The 22,124-nt window shown below is 34.7% G+C and overlaps 1 protein-coding gene across 4 annotated transcripts; it reads left to right on the top strand.

Moving 5' to 3' along the window:
• LOC110728915 (transcription factor bHLH3-like) lies at positions 1 to 9,399 on the top strand. Of its 4 annotated transcripts, none has more exons than XM_021908576.1 (3): positions 1 to 2,513; positions 2,920 to 2,978; positions 8,726 to 9,399. In XM_021908576.1, the coding sequence occupies exon 1, from the start codon at positions 653 to 655 to the stop codon at positions 2,183 to 2,185; it is 1,533 nt and encodes a 510-aa protein (XP_021764268.1). In that variant the 5' UTR covers positions 1 to 652; the 3' UTR covers positions 2,186 to 2,513; positions 2,920 to 2,978; positions 8,726 to 9,399. The 4 variants fall into 4 exon arrangements, with proteins under 4 accessions (XP_021764268.1, XP_021764270.1, XP_021764269.1 ...); XM_021908578.1 differs by having other exon boundaries at positions 1 to 2,978; positions 8,726 to 8,951; positions 9,072 to 9,399; XM_021908577.1 differs by lacking the exon at positions 2,920 to 2,978.
• The last annotated feature ends 12,725 nt before the right edge of the window (positions 9,400 to 22,124 follow it).

The raw sequence follows: 22,124 nt of genomic DNA, 5'->3' as shown, positions 1-22,124 counted from the left end.
TAAATGAAATCATATCCTCCAACCTTCCCCAGGTCCCAGGACATTACATTATCCTGCTATATTTTCTCTCTCTTCTCTAATGGCTTTTCTATTAAGTTGCTATTCTTACACGTAACTTTACACCTTCATTTCACAAGATGCACAATTTCTTGTGTTTTTTAACTGTTCCACCTGTACCTCGTGCTCCTGCTCTACCTTTTTTTTCCTCTGCTTTAAGCTGAAAAACAACCAAATTTTTAATTAAAGAAAACCCAAAAAAACCCCATTATCTGGAGCCCCAAAAACCCTGGAATTTTACTGAAGTTCTAGTAGTAAAGACTCAATCTTTTTGAAACCCTAGCTCTTGTTTCAAGGACCCTTTTTTTGTTCAATAATTTGTGGTAATTTCTGCTGAATTTGGGGTTTCTGCTGTTTCATTTGTTACCCAGGTATATAACCTTTCTTGCACTTTTATGTAGTGTTGTAAAGGTCATTTTGAGCTTGATTTATGCTTAGGTCTGTTGATTATTGAACTGGGTTTTTGATTATGTTAGTAATTTATAGAAACCCAGATCGATTTTTTGTGATTTGTTGAGGTTTGATATGAATTGAGAGGAACCCAGATTGGTAATTAGCTTTAATTTTGAGATTTTGATTCTGGGGTTTGAGGAAGATGGGTGTAAATTGTGAGATTAATGATGAGGATAAGGTTATGCTGGAAGATGTGGTGGGAGTTGAGGCATGTAAATTCCTGATATCTAGAGTTTGTGAAGATTTTCTTAGTGATTTTAATGATACAGGAAGTAGTGATGGTGGTATGCTGAATCTTCAGCAAGGGCTATGCCAAATTGTTGATGGTTCTAATTGGAATTATGCAATATTGTGGAAGATTGTTAGTTCTAAGAAGGATGGTAGGTCTGTGTTGATTTGGGGTGATGGACATTGCCGAGACCCGAAGGCGGTTGTTGCTGGGGAGAGGGGAGATGGTGGGGAGGGTAAATTGGTTGAGGGTAATGGAGAGATTGGTAAGAAAGATGAGGCAAAGAAGAGGGTTCTTGAGAAATTACATGCTTGCTTTAGGAAGTCAGAGGAGAATAATTTTGTTGCCACTTTGGATAAAGTATCAGATATTGAGATGCTGTATCTCACTTCAATGTATTATTGGTTTTGGTTGGACTCTTCTATGGGTCCTGCCAACTGTTTAACCTCTGGCAGACCGATTTGGGTTTCGGATGGTAATGCCTGCTCAAATCACTACCAATCTCGGGCTCATTTAGCTAAGTCAGCTAAATGTCAGACGGTTGTGTTTGTGCCTGTGAAAGCTGGAGTATTAGAGTTGGGTTCTATTAAAATGGTCATGGAGGAGCAGAATCTGTTGCAAGTGGTGAAGCATATCTTTGATGCACCTCAATCTGTACAGGCGAAGGCGTTTCCTAAGATTTTTGGCTGTGAGCTTAGCCTCGGTGGACCAAAACCACCATCGACAAACTTGAATTTTACTCCAAAGTTGGAAGATGATGCCGCATTTTCTGCAGAATCTCATGTTGGTGGAAGTAATGGAGGTGCTAAGCACACTTATGGGTCATCGTCTAATGGGTGTGTTAGTGAAGATAGTGGCAAGAAGTTGGTTTCAGAGATCAATTTTGGTGGTTTGAATCCCGAAGCCCAAACTCCTGGCATAGAGCCGGCTAAAGAAGAACTTTTGTTGCAGCCTAAACCACGAAAGAGGGGTAGAAAACCTGCTAATGGAAGAGAAGAACCGTTGAACCATGTTGAAGCAGAAAGACAGAGACGAGAGAAGCTTAACCAACGTTTCTATGCATTAAGAGCCGTTGTCCCCAACATTTCTAAGATGGACAAAGCTTCGCTCCTTGGTGATGCTATTTCTTATATTACAGATCTTCAAATGAAGGTTAAGATGCTCGAAGCTGAGAAGGAGATGGCTAATCCAAAGCAAAAGCACATGGCTATCCCTGAAATTGATTTTCAGGCAGGGCAAGATGATGCACTCGTGCATGTCAGTTTCCCTTTGGATCTTCATCCTGCTTCAAGTGTTGTAAAGACACTTGGGGAAAATCAAGTCCTGGCTCCTGAAGCCAATGTTTCCACAACAGATAACAAGATCATTCATACATTCACCATCAGAACTCAGAATGGTGGTGCTGAGAATCTAAAGGAGAAGCTGCAGGCTGCTCTTTCTTTGTAAGATCGATCTTTGTCGCATGATCCTGGCACAGTAATGAGTAAAAAACTTTCCTTTTTGAAGGTTTAGCCTTCTCTTTAATCTGTGCTCTTTGTTGTATCTGGTTACCATTTCTGATATATATTTAATGTGTCATGTATGATCTGCCTTCTTTAATTTGGTATGCATATTCCGGCATAGCACTATCCAACTGGCACCCTCCCCACATCTAAAACCAATTGATTCTCGCTCCCATGTAGTTTTGTCATAGGAATTCCATCTATATACAGAGCTGCTGCTCAGATGAAGAGCTCAATTGCAGATTGACAGGAACATTCTCTGTAGATACCAGGTGAGATAAGATCAAATTAGATTACTTGATATAAATATTTTGGATCAACAATATCTTTCAGAACTTATATAAAGACTTAAGGCTTTAAAGTTCATGGCTGTAACATTTCGTCTTTAAACCTTCTTTAGCTGATCTCTTTATTGGCACTATAGTTTCCTATTCCGTAGGTTTGTTGTTTGTTAATCAGCAAGATAGGCTAGAAAATGGTTATTGTATATATTGCAGTTGTGGGATGATGGTTGTGCTGCAACTATATGCCTGTTATTGCAATCTCGATCAAAGATCTACAAAGTAACTGAAAATAGCAAAATCTAACCTTTGGAAAAGTTTCATATTCGTGTAAAGTTTTGGTGGAATGATTCTTATTAGAACTCTCAGATATATAATACAAGTTTCTGTTTTCTAGGTACTTGTTCTTCGAGCACTCTTTATATTCACAATTATATGTGCCTCAATTTTTTGCAGGTACTGAGTTAACAGAACAAAAGGGAAATCTATTTGTCATCTGTTGTGCGACAGCGGAAGCAAAGGTCGAAAACAAACAAGAAAACAATAAAGAAATTCAATGCAAACAATAAGAACAACACCAAGAATTTACGTGGTTCACTATCGATGTGATAGCTACGTCCACGGGCACCGAGATCGAATGATTTCACTATAAACTGCAAAGATTACAAAGATGATTCTTGTATTTCTCAAGAACGGCTTTCACTCTGTCTCTCTTAACCCTAATACTGATATTAGGGAGGTTTTATATTAATCCCTAATTAAAAGATACTTGGGCAAAAAGATAATAAAATAAGATAACTTTAAATCGTAAAATCCGCGTCTCCGCATTTTTCCTTCTCCGCCCGGTCAGACCGGGCAAGGTCTGCCCGATCGGGCGCGAGAAGAAAACTCCATACGAATGCTTCAACGTATCCAACCCCCACCGCCCGGTCAGACCGGGCAAGGTCTGCCCGATCGGGCGAAGGCTCGCCCGGTCGGGCGAAGGCTCGCCCGGTCGGGCGCGAGAGCAGCTTCTTCAACGAATTTGCCAGGCACCTCTTCTTCTTCCGCCCGGTCAGACCGGGCAATGTCCGCCCGATCGGGCGGACAAAGCTACGAAGTACGAGTCACCTAATATACTTATCAACAATCTCCACCTTGACGAGAACTCGTAGTCAGCAAACGACCCCATCAAGACATAGTGAAAAAACATCTCAAGCCAAACCCGATGCAGGACTCATGCATAAGCCATACATCCCGATAAGTCTTCAACCAAGACCCATCACATACTCGTCTCCAAGTATAACAACTCATAATGCTCCACCTGCATCACAAGCCCCGGGCAAGCTCCACCTTAAGGCCAACACACCTACACCAGGAGCTCCCCAACTTCGCCCCTCAGGGCCTACTACATCACGTAGTAATCAATATTTAACAAGTCTAAGCAATGTTTAAACTTGCTAAACGGAACAGGCTTAGTGAAGAAATCAGCCGGGTTGTCAGCAGTCCCAATCTTCTTCACCTTAATCCTCTTGTCAGTACGTAAGAAATGATACCTGACATCAATGTGCTTCGTCCGATCATGGTGTACTTGATCTTTAGCTAAGCAAATCGCACTTAGACTATCACAATACACTGTAGCAAAATCCTGTGCAATACCCAGTTCACCTACTAGGCCTTTGAGCCAAATAGACTCCTTAGCTGCAGAAGTTAAAGCCATATACTCAGCTTCAGTAGTTGACAACGTAACTGATGACTGCAATGTAGACTTCCAACTAACCACAGAACCACCCAAAGTGAACACATAACCAGTCACAGACCTCCTGGTATCCACATCAGCTGCATAATCAGAATCACTGTACCCAGTGACCAAGCATTCCCTACCATTCCCGTACACAAGACCAATATCAGTTGTCCCTCTCAGGTAGCGAAAAATCCTTTTCACCCCTTGCCAGTGTTCCCTCCCAGGTCGAGCCATAAACCTGCTTACAACACTAACAGCATGCGCAATATCCGGCCTAGTACAGACCATAGCATACATCAAACAACCAACCGCGTTTGCATATGGAACTCTAGACATATAAGACAACTCCTCCTCTGATTGAGGTGACATAGACAAAGACAACTTACAACTAACAGTAGTTGGCGTACTTATAGGCTTCGATTTTTCCATCCCAAAACGAGACAGAATCTTTTCAATGTAGCTTTTCTGAGTCAAGAAAAGCTTACCTCTAGCCCGATCCCTGTAGATCTCCATACCCAAAATCTTCCTAGCTGCACCCAAGTCTTTCATGTCAAACTCCGAGTTAAGCATCTCCTTTAATCTAGCAATATCAGATTTATTCTTTGTGGCAACCAACATGTCATCAACATATAACAAAAGATAAATCATGGAACCATTATCCAGCTTACTATGATACACACAGCAATCATATGAATTCCTGTCAAAACCTTGTGAAACCATAAAAGAATCAAACCTTTTGTACCACTGTCGGGGGGATTGCTTAAGTCCATACAATGACTTTAGCAATCTGCAGGCATAGTGTTCCTTTCCAGGAGCTTCGAATCCTTCGGGCTGCTTCATCAGAATCTCCTCCTCCAAATCGCCATGAAGGAAGGCCGTTTTAACATCCAACTGCTCCAGCTCAAGATCAAAATGTGCTACAATTGACAATAACACACGGATAGAAGTATGTCGAACCACAGGTGAGAATATCTCAACAAAGTCAACCCCTTCTACCTGACTGAACCCCTTAGCAACTAGCCTAGCCTTAAAACGTATTTGCTCAGTTTCCGACAACCCTTCTTTCTTCTTGTAAATCCATTTACAACCCACAAGCTTCCTCCCTTCCGGTACCTTTACCAGTTCCCACACTCTGTTCTTGTAAAGGGACTGCATCTCTTCACCCATTGCGGCAAGCCATTGCGCAGACTCACTACAACTAATTGCTTGTTTATATGTGGCAGGTTCAAATGACTCTACATCATCAGCTACACTCAATGCATAACCTGTCATCGCATCAACACAGCAATTTCTTCCCTCCATCTCTTCAATCAATCTAACAGGCTTCTTGATAACTCGTTTAGGCATCTCAAGAATGGTGTCAGGTTGACTAGATGACCCCTGATTAGATTGCTCCACCTCATCCCCAGAGTTAGAATGAGTAGGAGTAATCTCAGGTTCAGGAGTACCCGGCACTGGAACATCAGCATCATCATCAATATATTGTACCCGAGGTAAATCAGCAATGGTAGACTGATGTACCTCAAGTACCCCATCTGTCTGTAATAAATTGTCTCCTTCCCTTCTCAAATCTGAAATCTCTGCATTTTTAATTGAATACATGGTGTTTTCATCGAAAGTAACATCCCTACTAAGAATGACCCGACCCTCCGAAGGTGAAAAAATTCTAAACCCCTTCACACCATCCCCGTACCCAACAAAACACCCCTTCTTGGCTCGTGGATCCAGCTTACCCTCAATAACATGATAATAAGCAACACAACCAAAAATCTTCAAATTCGAAAAATTAGGCAACTTACCACTCCAGATCTCAAACGGAATTTTGGAATCAATTCCAGAATGAGGACCCCTATTAATGACATAACAAGCTGTTAACACAGCTTCACTCCAGTACCTCCTCCCAAGCCCTGCATTAGAGAGCATGCATCGAACTCTCTCTAGCAGTGTCTGATTAACCCGTTCTGCTACACCGTTCTGCTGTGGTGTCTTCCTGACAGTATGATGCCGACCTATACCCTCATCTGCACAGAACTGATTAAACTCGTCTTTGCAAAACTCTAGCCCATTGTCCGTTCGTAGCTTCTTAATCTTCCTTCCTTGTCGATTTTCCACCAAAGCTTTCCATTGCTTGAAAACTTTGAAGGCCTCATCCTTTGACTTAAGCAACCTAAGCCATGTGTATCGGGACTTGTCATCAACAAATGACACAAAATAGTGGTAACCTCCCATACCTTCAACTCTAGATGGACCCCAGCAATCTGAATGGATGTAATCGAGCACTGCATCAGTAATGTGAGCACCCTTGCTGAACTTTGACCTGTGTTTCTTACCAAACACACAATGCTCACAAAATTCAAGGTTGGCAACCTTGACCCCGGATAGAAGACCCCTCTTGGACAATAGCTGCATCCCCTTCTCCCCCATATGACCAAGCCTCATGTGCCAAATCTTAGTCATCTCCTGGTGAGATACAGATGCGCAAACCGCAGAACTAGGCAGTGTAACACCCTCAAAAACATAGAGGGTGTTCCTTTTGATACCCTTAAGTACCAACTCAGAACCTCTGAAAATACACAACTCCCCATCTGAAAACACACCATTGTACCCCAATTCATCCAGGGTACCCAATGAAATCAGATTCTTTCCTAAAGCAGGAACATGCCGTACATTAGTCAAAGTTAACCTCCGCCCATCAACAGTCCTCAACCTCATGGAACCAATACCTGTGACCTTACATGGAGCATTGTTACCGACTATAACCATACCCCCATTGCGAGGTTCATATGTATCAAACCAATCTCGACGTGGACACATATGGAACGAACACCCCGAATCTAGAACCCAGTTATCAGATAAATCATCAGACCTAGCAGAACTGACTAATGCTAAATCTTCCTCTGAATTATAGCTCTCATTCGGTTTCTCTTCAACTACAGCAGCCTGGGACTTGTTTTTCCTCACCGGACAATTATTCCTAAAGTGACCCGGTTCTTTACAGTAATAACATGTTTTAGTAGTAGTTTTACTAGATCCATCCTTGCCGTTTCCAGCACCCGACCCAGCATTGTTCCCCTTGTTAAACCCCTTATTCTTTTTAGACTTTCCGGACTTAACAAATAACCCACTACCATTATCCCCATTATCACTCGTAGCTTTCATTCTGAGTTCCCTAGTATGAAGTGCTGCCTTCACTTCTTCTAAGGTTATAGAATCCTTACCAACAACAAAAGACTCTACAAAATTCTCAAAGCTAGACGGTAGAGATACAAGTAAAATCAACGCAGCATCCTCATCATCAATTTTAACATCTAAATTACGTAAATCAAGCAAAATAGAGTTAAGTTTTTCTAGATGTTCCCGTAAGGAAGTACCTGACTGCATCCGGAGGCTAAACAACCGCTGTTTCAGTAATAATTTGTTGGTCAACGACTTAGTCATATACAATGACTCCAGCTTCAGCCACAATCCAGCCGCCGTTTCCTGATCAGCAACCTCCGTGATGATTTGATCATCAAGACTAAGTAATATGGTAGAGTGTGCCTTCTCTTCCATAACTTCTAACTGCGAGTCAGTCGGTCCGTCTCCTGACTCCGAAGTAGTACTCTTTGGAGCCAACGGACGCCATATCTGCTGTTGTTTTAACAGAGCCTTCATCTTAATTTGCCATAGCCCGAAACTATTTTTCCCGGTAAACTTCTCAATTCTTATTGTTGAATCTCCTGCCATTGTTATCTTCAAGAAACTCTCCAAGGATTGAACCTGAGCTCTTGATACCAATTGTTGTGCGACAGCGGAAGCAAAGGTCGAAAACAAACAAGAAAACAATAAAGAAATTCAATGCAAACAATAAGAACAACACCAAGAATTTACGTGGTTCACTATCGATGTGATAGCTACGTCCACGGGCACCGAGATCGAATGATTTCACTATAAACTGCAAAGATTACAAAGATGATTCTTGTATTTCTCAAGAACGGCTTTCACTCTGTCTCTCTTAACCCTAATACTGATATTAGGGAGGTTTTATATTAATCCCTAATTAAAAGATACTTGGGCAAAAAGATAATAAAATAAGATAACTTTAAATCGTAAAATCCGCGTCTCCGCATTTTTCCTTCTCCGCCCGGTCAGACCGGGCAAGGTCTGCCCGATCGGGCGCGAGAAGAAAACTCCATACGAATGCTTCAACGTATCCAACCCCCACCGCCCGGTCAGACCGGGCAAGGTCTGCCCGATCGGGCGAAGGCTCGCCCGGTCGGGCGAAGGCTCGCCCGGTCGGGCGCGAGAGCAGCTTCTTCAACGAATTTGCCAGGCACCTCTTCTTCTTCCGCCCGGTCAGACCGGGCAATGTCCGCCCGATCGGGCGGACAAAGCTACGAAGTACGAGTCACCTAATATACTTATCAACATCATCTACTGATCAAATCTATTTTATATTCCATATCTACTGCTGCTATATAACTAGAGTTTTGCTGTACAGGAGCAGATGTAAGCAGCAGGTTTCGCTATCTTCTGATGTTTCCGTAAGTTCTTGGTATAGATTAGTATCCCAATATCTCATCTTTTCAGAATTAACAATGAGTAGTTGGGACAACATGGTTTAGGCTTCTCACTTCTCAGAGTTGCATCTCCTTGGAGGATTTCTACCTGAAGTGGTCCAAAGCTGATCAATATGATCGAGCCTAACTGGTCGGGTCAATTTTCAGGTAGTGAGCTGGTCCACATAGCATTTTTTGAACATTTTGGTCCTCGGCTTGATTTTCTAGGGCTCTTTGGCAGACTGTTATTGCCCCTGAATTTGTACCATCAATTTTCCTATTTGACAGCATAGCATTGATTTTTAAGTTTCTGCTGGTTGAAAGCAGGGGTATGAATGAGTCAGCAGATATCCCAAAGACAGACTGATACTTTTCCAAATTTGGCAATAGTATAACACTGATTTTCTGGCATTGAATTTTTCGGGTCTTGAATCTTAACAAGTCTTGTTGTTTCAGTTTACTGGTAAAAACCAACCTTGTACAGATGTGAAATCAAGAACAACATTGCTAGTTTGTAGCATAAATTTGTACTCAATGTAGTCAAATAAAGCTTCTGCAAAAAGAATTTTGATGTTCAGTTAAAATTTTGTAATATTAAGCTTTGTCCAATTTCTCCCTTTTTGATTTAATTTGCTCCAAGTTTTCTACAACCAATCAATATTATTGATTTATTGTGATGCACAGTTGTTGCTCTTGAAAGAAAGGTCAAAACAAGAAAAGCCAGCCAGGAGTATAGTGTTGAAAAATAAACTGTCTTTATGAACTTACATTGGCTCCCATTATTGTTCAACCAAATTCATTTAAACTTTACCAAGTCTAGTAGTTAAGTTTTCTACTTTCAAATCTCTTTTTGTATTCCCACATAATTTTATTCAATTCCATCCGTCTCATGCTACCATGCTACATATACAAAGTACTATTTTATGATGTCCGGATAAAGTTTATATTGCTATTGGTTTCTTATTGGATTTCCTTGACATCACATCTAATTAGTGACGGGAAGAGGGTTTAAGTTTTCAATCTGTAACAAGGGGCATTTTTAATATCAAATTGTATTACTCTGTAATAACTTTTGTGTAGTGGGGACATGTATCATGTATGTGATAACTAGTTATAAATGAAACCAACTAATTACTACATGTATTTGTTAATAACTAATTACAAATTAAGGGAGTACACCAACTAATTATACGAGACTATGCCCAACTACCCTAAAAAAACCAAGTATGAAAGAGTGGGGAGCACGTTTGAGTTCTTGATTACGCTCTAACAGTCTAACACACCATGTAATCTACAAATGATTCAAATTTGACTCTAGTGATTGTCAACCTGTACAATTTGCACCTTTGACCTTTTATTTTTTAAAAAAAAAAAATCTACAATTGGTTCTAATATGAGGCAAATCTAGAAAATAGTATTCGAGGAACAAAATTTTCATTCAAGCTTTTAAAGCTCAAGTAAAAGCTTTGATGTATCTACTATCAAAAATATTTTAAACATTTTTACCTTAATATTTGTAGATTAATGTACTAGTAGCATTTAGATGTCAACGACCCTAGTAGTCCCCTCTATGTTCCGTTTATGTATTTATTTTGTAAAAGGTTTATATCAAATAGTATTATAGATGTATAATCAATACAGACGAAAATCCATCACAAATTTCGGATACACAATAATGTTATCTCCCTAAAGATCGAGTTTAGGGCCTAAACTGGAGTAGCTTATTAGCAACCTTGTTAGCTATTGGTTTTAAATTTGTAGTTCAACTACTGGATTGTTTCCTTCCTTGCTTTCTATCCCCTTTTTTTACCGACCTGTTAATAGTCCATACAACACCTTTTAGTACATAAAACACTTGTACATGTTATAACACTGCCGCACATTTCTTTTCATCTAACTATGCTGGAATTTTCACCGGCCAAAAGTTGGTGAAAATTACGTTTTTTTGAGAAACATAACTTTTAGGTCCGTGTATATATCAATACTTACCATTTACTATATATATGTGAACATAAAACAATCAACTAGCTCCCCTTTTAAATTTTAACTAGCCTTCTGGCCCGTGCGATGCACGGGTTATTCACATAAAATTGTATTGATAGATAAGTGAAGAAATATCAGTAAGTCATCATAGGGTATAATATGTAATCGGAAACATGATTAAGGAAATTAAAATTTTGGACTTTAATAAAAAAAAAAAAAAGCTTAAATAGAAGGTGGAAGGGCTAAAATTAAAGAGAGAATAGGAAAAGGTTGAATTAAAGGGGAGAGATGAAGATGAAGAGATGAAGTATGTATGAAAGATGAATTATAAGTTTAATGAAAGAATTTTAAAAAATGGTGTAATAAAAAATTAATAGTGTTATATGATATGTGACACTATGATTAGAGAATTGTAATGGAATGGATGAGGACATGTGTCTTTCTTAGTTTCTTGGCTATAGTTTTTGAATACTAAGTATAGAAGTATAGATGACCAAGTATAACCAGCATATACAGAATACAGTACAACAATTTTTCCGCTCTTTTTTATTTATCATTAAATTATAAATTATATACATGAGAATCAAAGCTGGCGTAGTGGTTAGAATATTGAAGGTCTTCTTTCTATCTATGTGACAGGGGTTAGATTATCACTCATTCACCCTAAGCAAATGAAATCTCCAATTTTATCCTTGCTTGTAAACGAATTATTTAAATAGAAAAAATAAAATTTATATGCACTTTTTTAAAGGGAATGATATACGGAGTATTTTCGTATGTTGGATTTATATATGTAATACGTACAGAGGATTATTAATCAATCTAACCGTGTATGAAGGTGAGTCGTACAGTTTGATTAATTCCACGTCGTATATTATTTCAAAGTTGGCAATTCAAACACCCTCCTAAACAATAGTCAACCACTTCCTACATTTTAACAGAAAAGTCAATGCCATCCATTCCCATTCATTCATTTTATAACTAGTACTATTCCGTGCAGTATATATATATATATATGCCGCTACTACTCTTACTCTAACCATATCTCCATTCATTCCTACGACAAATCGTAATCGAAATCGAAATCGAAACTCGTACATCAATTTTCCCTACCACATTAATACACTTGCAAGTTTAGTGAAAAATAATAAACATGGGTTTTGCTCAAAGAAGAGGATGTTATTATGTTGTAATTCTTACAATAATGTTCATATTTTTAGTAACGAGTTTTGATGAAGTTGAAGCAATAAGACCATTGAAAAAAGATCAAAATTCGTTGTTATTAGCCTCGTTGCCTAAGGGTCCGGTACCACCTTCAAAATCTAGCCCGTGCACTAACATCCCCAAGAGTGGTGGCAAAGGTCGTTGTACCATGGAGGTGAATGTTTCCGGTGTTAGCACACGGCACGCCCCGAGCACCGCCAGCCTCACCTGAGTGTATATGTATGTGTCATCCAAGCACAAATGTTAAGGGTGATCAAGTTTTGCCATGCGCTTAAGGTGAAGAGTGTGAACATATAGGATTTTTTTTTTTTTTTTTTTTTTTTGGGTTGGTAGAGCGTATTATGAACCTGATATACAGCTAATTGTTTCTATACTGTAAATAGAAACATGTATAGAATTATGAAGAAATTAATTGTAACATAACATTCTTTATTTTTTTTACTCTAATCAATAAATGAAGGCCTCTAAATATTATTTTTATAGGTGTTTACTCTAGTTTTATTTTTGAATGTATGAGTATTATAATTATTTTTCCTTTTAATTTTAAGATGATGAAAATTACTCTCTCGATTCCAGAAAATTTTGTTTTAATACGTCACTAAAAGCCACCATCAAAATTAGTATGATAATAGGGGAAAAAAGTCTAACGTGTCAATTATTATGGGACGAAAGGAGTACACTGATTTCACCTAATTTATCACCTCAACATGTGATTGAAGTTGGTATCTCAGAGATGAGTATATAATTGGAAACTATGAACGTAGTAATTGTGATTGCACTACTTATTTCTCCATACAATAGTGAAAAGAAAAGGCTCATTTTAATCTTGTGTAATTACCTTTTACCAATTATTTCTACAATGTTTAGATGGGTTATTAGTAAATAATTTCATATCTAATTATCTAAATCTATATGGTCTTCAAAAAAAAATATATAAAAAAAAAATTCTAAATCTGTATTAGGGTAATTATAACGGAGTATTAAACAAGGTTATCATAACAACTTTGTATCCATACTTGCAAAGTTCAATACATATCCTTAAGCCTTCCTTGATCATTTCTATTAGTACTAAATTTATCAAAATTACAACCTTGAAAAAAAAAAATCTTTACCATACCGCGAAACCTCTTCTTATTCACCAGCAAATCACCCTATCAAATTGTAATTATTGAATCACTTGCTTTGTGAACATTATTATCTTCACATCAATCTCTATAATTCTTATTTTTATTACGTGCGTAATTGTCCTTATATGACCATATACCCTATAAAATGACACACTGGTACAAACATAATGTGTGCAATGGATTATTTATGAAATCTTGTTAAATGATGTACGTAGTTGAAATATATCATGCATAGACTAAGTCAATTGTTAAACATCCATCTAATAAAGTATGAAATCTTTCAAATGAACTCCAATAAAATAAGCACCAACTCAATGACCAATGAAACTAAATTACTAAGTTAATCCAGGTCAATATTGTATGTAGTATGCAATTCAAAAGTTTGAAAATATGTATATATATTACTTTATTTCTAATTCTTTTTGTTGAGCAAGTTTGAAAATATGTAAAGATATAATCTGTAATGGTTTCATAGTTTGCGAATTGCATGCATCAGAGAAGGAAAAGTTGCATGGAGTCAAAGCAGCAAGTTGCCAACATAATATTGAAGAAAATATTATGATCGGACTATAACTTTGTTGCTTGCAACATCATTTACCGACCATGGGACAACAATTTCTTTTGGGTCCAAGCCCATATATGGCATGTCATTTATTTATATATTTTGACGAATGAAAAGGACGATACAAATTACAAATACGAGTAAGGATGGAGCTTTTAATTATAAATTCGTAATTTATCATATACTTGTCCTCAATTTTAACAACTAGATATGTAGATCATGACCTCGTTAATATATATTTATGTCGCTTCATCAAAAATAATATTTTGAATTAGGGTTGTCAATTGTATCATGTCATTATTATTCAGTTTATTTTGTTACAATATACTACATATATAGTATTTGAAAGTTCTTATTTTCTTAATTATCTTAACCTAACCCAATTGTTTAAAAACTTGAAGTCTTTTGACTAGACTAGAACTAGTTCCTCTATTGATGAACAAGTTAGTAACCTTTTACCCATTTAGCATACTCAGTAATACGCAATATTATTTGTAATTAAGGGGAAAAAAGTAGATATTTTTTTCACGATTTTTAAGAAATTTATGGAAAAATAAATAGCCAAGTGATAACGAACCCATGGAATTACTCACTTAAGCCGCATGCGGTCCATGCACCTTGTATGTGGTTCTAATACAAAGTATTTCCTATATTTACGGACAATGGGAAATATATAAGCTACTTCAACTATTTTATTTTACATTAAACCTTGGTTTAATTTATACTTATTGTAAAAAGTATTTTTTTATTAATGGGTGAATAATTCAAATACGGAGTAATAATTATACTTTGTGTGTACAAATTTAAGAGAATGGTTCATTGGTAGCACGTAGAGTATGTGTTTTTCGATCTTTTGGTGCAAGTACGTAGAGTATATGTAGTAGGCAATAATAATCAATAATGCAAATTGTTTTCTTGCAAAAATAGTGCATGCACACATCTTACTAAAAATATGTCCAACCTAAGAAAAATAACATACATGTAGTACTAGTAGCAATTTCTTTGACATTAAGAATTTTAAAAAAATATATATAAAGAAGAGCATTCGTAACAAAAGCTACTCGTAATAATGTAATAAACGGGGAAAATGGCCTCTAATAATTTATAACACGTTGTGCAAAAATGATAATAATTTAATAAAAATAATAATAAATAACCTTTTTAATAATACACTACATTTTATTACCGTATATGCTTACATCTTTAATCTTTAATAAAAGAATAAAATAAATCTTTTGACAATAAAACAAGAATAAACTTGAAAAAATGCCTACATACAAATTGACCTTTGTTTAATTTACCGTTATAAATTTTTACTTTTTCTGGCTTCCTATCCCATATGTGCAAAGTTTACGAATCACATATTTCAGCTTGATTAACTCAAGACCTTTGCAAAAATGAGCGAGTAAGACTCATTTACGTACAAACAGGAATGTTGCATGTAGGATTAGATTGAGATGGAGGAGATGGTTGTCCACTACTCTTTACTTGTAAGTAAAGTTTAGCCACTTCTTGTATCCCTTTGCTTATCGCCACGTTAACTTCATTATCAAGAAAGCTCGAGGGTTTTAACACCCTACAACTTGCATGTTGTATAACAACAATAAAACTTAGCAACAAAACTAAAATTGTAATAGAATTAGCTAGTTTGAAATGGGAGTTCATTTTGTTAGAAAAATTGTTTAATTTGTGTGTGTATGTTTATTTTCTATTTGATTGCAGGAAAGCTTGTGTTTTGAATGTACGGAGTATGTATGTAATTCAAATAAGTTCGTTTAAGTTATGATATTTGAAGAGGCAAGTAATGGGTATTTATAAACTCCGATCATAACATGCATCGTATGGGGTAGCTCAGCTCATTGAATAGGCAAGATTACTATAAGGGTAGTAAAGAAGAATATTCTTGCTAATTTGGGAAGACTAGAGACTTGGACCGTTGAATAGTTGGCGGTCATGAATTTGGTATATTATATAGTACTATCTTTTAACGTGTAATAAAATGAGAATAGGTGAACAGATTTGAACTTTCATGCAAACCGTGGTTACGACAATTATGGATCTGCCATCATTGCTTAAATAATAATAGTGGTGTAATCGATTAAATGGACATTATATATAGTATACTTTACACATTTTAATTATTTTAATAATATTATTTTTAAATTAATTCCTAAAACTTGATAAACTAACTTAATTTTAACCAAACAAAACTACCTTACGTAATGAAATTTGAGAGAGTGAGGGGTAGCTTAAGTGGTTAGAGCTCCCCTCCCGATATCTAGAGATCTTGGGATCGATACTCATCACCCATCCATGTGGCTAGTTGTTGGTTAGTGTAGTTATTGTATTGCAAATTTGTGATTAAAATTATTGTTGCAATATTTTGGTTTAATAAGCTAAGTGATTACCAATTAATGAGTGGACTTACATATCAAATGGACTGGATATTCTACCCCTTTTTTTTCGTCGCAAACTAGCAATGTAATGTCTCCCATTTAAAGTTTTCCAAATAGATTATGGCTAAAATTGAAAATACAATATTAAAAATATGGTGTTTAATTTATTTGTTTGTCTAACATGAAGTATGTACCCACAAACACAAATTAAGTTATAAAAAAATATATACACATATTTTTCAATGAAAATCATTTTTGAATTAAAAGAAAAACCTTATAGAAAGTGGAATAAATATGGGAACTGATCCGGGGAGTAGAATTTACAGCGGTTGTTTGAAATATGACTATTATATTATTTTAATGATAAACAATATAAGCGATTTATTTCCTCATATTATAAATTGGACACAATTAGTATTCTAATATCACTTACAATGCAAATATAATATTTGAAAATTTTAATCCAACATAAAATAAATATCTTTCGAGAAGCCATAAAATAAGAATAAAAATTATATAAATAAAACTAAAAATTTGATAAATTTAAATTAATATTTTATAGCAAAAGTAAAGTAATATAATTAATTACTCGAAAAAATATACCTCAATTATGAACTATATAATCATTAAAACATTATGGTAGTCATATTTCAATCCATCACTGTAAAATTTTCATATTTTGTCTGTTCAAGAATTTGAAAAAACCCTTGATTGATCTATTATCATGTCATAAATTCATTTTCCTTAATTCTCAAAGTAGTCATCAAGCTGCACTGCTACACTAGTAAATCTTCAAAGTAATAGTTTTAATGTTAGTCCAACTTCAATTCGTTCAAAGTCAGGCAATCGAGCAAAAATATCGCAGAAAAAACGGATATAATAAAAATGTTGGAGTTTCAAACATCATATAAACACTATATAGCTCTTAGAATTGAAACATTCAAATTCTGAAGGCACCTTAAAAATTGGACCTTAAATCGGATGTAATTAATATAAGGTCTATGCGTGATAATTGTGTCGATCATTATTATTCTTAAGAAAAGCAATTTTTAAAGAGAATATCGTTTGTCAAATTGTTAAAAGCTGACTTTTTCTTATAGTAAGGAACTTCAATTGTCAAAAACTCAAAAATGTTATGCGTATTACGTACTAGTAAAGTAAGTTGACTTTAGCATACTTTTTGCATTTTTAATTTCTTACCTAGATGTTTCAAAGCCTTGAGCCTTATCTCAATTGGACATTTGGACGTACGTATGTAGTACTTTTAGGGAAATCCCTCAACTGAGTTCCATGAGGCTTGATCCCTATACCTCAGGGATAGGAGGTGGGAATGATGTCACTACTCCATCACCTCAACTTCGTACGTATGTAGTACTTGATTGGTAACTTTGTACTTCGTATATGCTCCATTGCTTCATATATGTTTGTTAGTAGAGTTACGAATCTTAGTCCATGACACGCATGCATGCTCTAAATTGAGTATCATATGTAGATCAATCTTTGGTTTATTAAAGACAAAATGTTTACTTAGTTAGCCTAGACGACATTTTTTTTAAATGTAAGGAGGGGGACTCATCACTCGATATTAGAGCCTCGAAGGAGATAAGAAAATTCCCTCAGATGAATTCCTTTATACAACGTAATCCCTAGATCATAGAAATATGAGGTGGGGAGCGATCTCACTATTTCATCATGTACCTCAATCACTTTAACTAGTCTAAACATGCATGTACAATTATACGTATGTACGTGCTGAACTATTTCATCCTACTAGAAATCATATATACTAATCTATTTAAAAACTGTTCCTATGAACGTTTATATGTCACATAGATACTATTTCATTATGCCACGTCACCTATTCAACCTCTCACTATACCTCGTCAACACTCAATCAACATAATTCCATATAAAAACATGAGGCGGAGTAGGAGATCGAGATTAATTTAATTTGAACACCCAATCTTTTATAAGAAGGATGATTGCTTACCATTATTTACGCCAATTATCAACCATGTTATAAACATGAAAGTACTTGCAAAAAGACGTTTGGTTTGACAATGGTATTGAAAAAATGTAACGGGAGAGAGCATACAAATAAAATCCGATGTTTGGTTTGACAATATCTGTTTGAAACGCCTTAAAAACGTATCAGTTGCACAACTATAAAAATAGCAATTTGAGACAACGCCTCAACATTTAAAAAAAATGAGCAAGAGTGAAAATTTCATTAATTCCCTAAACATTAATTAAGTATCGAATAAAAGAGAAATTGAACAAGCGCGCAAAGAACAACAATACATGTATTAAGAATAAATATTTCAAGCTTACACTTTATTAAATAAAAAAAATAAAATTAATATTTTCAACACATGACATATCATTTAAGTGATCATCTAACCAGTACTTAATTAGCTCTACACTTATATTTTATAGTTCGTACATAAAACAAATTTAAGAAAGAAACCTTTATTTTTTGTAGGCAAATAAAAAAATTGAATTATATGATAGTTAAATATATATACGGAGTATAAACTTTGGCTTGACCAAGTTGATCATATGAAGGCGAGCAAGTAAACCTCAATTACAAATGTAGCAAGGAGAATTCGATTTTGATGGAGGTGATGGAACTTTAGAAATCTTAACTTGCTCGACAAGTTTAGTCTCCTTGTGCAACTCCTTGCTCTTATGATCATTACCTTCATGGTCAAGAAAGCTTGGTTTTAATGCCCTACAACTTGCATGTTGTATAACAACGTTAAAACTTAACAACAAAACCAAGATTATCAAAGGTTTAGATAATTTGAGAAAGAAGTTCATTTTGTATAAGATAATTGTTAAATTGTTTACGTATGTATTGGATGTTAAAATTAAATATACGAAGTATGGCTTAATAAATAATGGAAATCAAAACTTGTGTATGTTATGATTAATTTATGAAATAATATGAATACTTTGGGTTATACTTGAGAGGAGGTGCATATTGATGTGTATTTATACACATATATATTAGTATGATCTTATGGATTAGCATGGAATGACTTATGACTTGGACCATTGAAATTTGAAATGTCATGGATTTGACTTTGGTTTATATTTATACCGTAACGTGTAATTAAGCGAGGAGTGCTGAAAGTTTTGGTTGAGCTTGAATCTATAATTATGTATATAGTCGTCTTATATACATTAATTCAATAATTATGTGCAACAATTTGATCACATACATAAAGTTGCTTTTTATTAATTAGTTTGTGATGCTGATTACGTTGTATAAGTTATTTGGGCTTGATAGAGTATAAAACATATTCATGGGCCTTAAGCATTAACTTAAGCGTTTGGTTGAGTTGAGCCTTTGGGATGTACATAACTCCAGCTCATTTTAATTCACATTACTAATGAAAAATTAAAAATTAATAATACATACTACCTCCGTGTTTTAAAATTCAACTCACTTTCTATTCATGTGGTCAAAACTAAAATAACTTAGACTATATTTTATGAGTTGTACAATATAAATAAATTAGAATGCGAGATCATTTTAAATTCCCCTTGATTATTATAAATTATCCAAATATCAACTTTTTACAATTTTCACTTATATACAATAACCAGAGTTATTCATGATCAAAGATGTATATCAACTTTCAACGGAGGGAGTATATGTTTTACCTTTAATATTAATATTGTTATGAAAATATTATATGGATATCCATTATCCTCATTCTAGATTTAGGGTTTATTGTTATCTAAACAAACCCTACTTATTATATTTTATGTATATAATAACCCATATTAGATGGAATAACATACCCAGTACAGATCAATTCTCTCTAAAACCCTGATGGTTTCCCTTATTTTCGCAACAAATATTACGTATATGACATTTTTAAAGTTCTTCGGTTAAAAAATACTTCATACCAAATGGCATGCACAAATGATGTGACAAAACCACTCCATTTAGAATAAATTCGTTGATTCGTAAATGGGATTAGATTGAAAATCATTACAATCGGAAATTGGTAACCCCAAGTAGGTCGTACATGCAACATGATAGAATATATAAATTAATTATATATGAACTTTAACTATCAGTTTAATTTTTTTTATTGAATATTAATTATTTAACACAAGACATGACTTGTTACATATAGTACTAAATAATCTTGCTCAACTTACTAATTTTACTTCCTTCGATTTGTTAAATCCGTCATAGTATCCTACTAAAACTCCTAGTCCAACTTAAAATTCTGGTTATTAAAATTTCAAGAATTATTATGAAGGAAAAACAGGAAATTTATAAGAACCCTCGTCCTTCACGTTACAAACGATGACATGGAATTGAAAATTTCAAAATTCAATTACAATATCAAATAAAACTTGGTTTCAAAAAAAAAAAAAAAATCAAATAAAAATTATTCATCTGATACGTGACAAGAATGAAAAAAAAAAATGGTCTGTCAATTATAAATCAAAATGTCAAAATTTTGACTTTTGCTCACAAAAATAATGAATTTGTTTAGGTAATTTCCACATTTTAAATATCTTGACTTTTATATGGGCCGAATATGGATTGACTCAGATCACTTCGGCCCAGCTTGGATTTAGGCCTGCAATAATCATGTGTTGCGACCTTGAGGTGTTAAAGTTATGACTTTTGCAACTCATCGTTATAGAGGGAACTAAGAAAGACAAAGAGAGTTGTACTTTCGTATAGTTTTGTACTTCCTCTTATTATTTGCAACTTTGGAATATTTTATACTCCGTATTTCACAAATAATATCTCAAACTTACATAAAATAAAAAACAGAAGTAGTATTAAGGTTTTAGCTTTTAATTACAAAAAAGGAAAAAAAATGTATTATTTGACTTTATAGTTTATATATACAAAATATTTTTAAATATTTCTCTTTAGATTGGATAGCTTATTACTATATTTTTTAATTTACAACATTTTCGAGTTTCACATTTGTTGACTCTTGATTTCAATTATTTATATCTTCAAATTTATTCCTACGAAAACTAAATTTTTTTAAACATAATATCAAATTATTGTAGGGTAAATGGTTTAAGTAGTCTCAATTATATAGGTGCGTTCACATAAAGCAAATCAAACTACTAAAAAGGCTTTTAAGTTTGAATATATAGTTTTGTACTTAGGGTTCAAATCCAAGATCGATTAATATACAATAACAAAGGTAATAGATGAAAATCATTTTATAAATTTTTTTTTAAAAAACAAAACAAAAAATTCATTTTAGGTAATATCATTATTTCGCATATGTACTTGCTTTAAGGAGTAATTTTAATTATTGGGTCATATTTAATAATCAAACTAATTAAGGTTAATAGATTTTAATCTCTAATTTGCATGCATGAGATTTATAGGATGAGCATTTTTCCCAAATATCATCAATCATTCTAAACAAAAAAGTACATATAATTGAATAATATTTTCCCAAATTTATTTCATGTTATTTCTTATTAATATGTTTTCATCATATTATTAATTGAATAATATGTTTATATATATACAAGCAATGACACTTTGCTTAACAAAAAAGTACATATAATTTAGTCATAAACTTAAATCATACGTATTTAAAAAATATATAAGAAAAACCCTTATTTAGTTTCTCCCTCAGCTCAAAGCCTCATTTATGGGTCGCCGGCCGGCGACTCTTATGCACAAATAGGACCGTCGCAGTCCTTATTTGATGTAGATGGAGGAGATCCAACTTTTGCAATAAGAACTCGTTCGCCGGCCGGCTTGTGTGCACAAATAGGACCATCGCAGTCCTGATTTGATGTAGATGGAGGAGATCCAACTTTTGCAATAAGAACTCGTTCTTCGAAATCCTTTCGCATTATTTTCTCATTTTCATGATCAGCAAAATTTCTACAACTTGCATGTTGTACTACAAAAATAGTTAGCAGCAAAAATAAAATCATCAAAGGTTTAGATAATTTGAGGATAGTGTTCATTTTGTTGGATATAATAATTATATCTATGTATGTGTGTATGTTTATCCTATCGATCTACTTATATTTT

Source organism: Chenopodium quinoa, unplaced genomic scaffold (assembly GCF_001683475.1).
Source record: "Chenopodium quinoa cultivar QQ74 unplaced genomic scaffold, ASM168347v1, whole genome shotgun sequence".
Taxonomy (NCBI): Eukaryota; Viridiplantae; Streptophyta; class Magnoliopsida; order Caryophyllales; family Amaranthaceae; genus Chenopodium; species Chenopodium quinoa.
The sequence above is the reverse complement of the archived record's forward strand: the minus strand, read 5'-3'. Positions and strand labels throughout refer to the sequence as shown.

Coding starts and splice junctions, on each gene's coding strand:
- LOC110728915 (XM_021908577.1), top strand. CDS start 653: ATGGGTGTAAATTGTGAGATTAATGATGAGGATAAGGTTATGCTGGAA.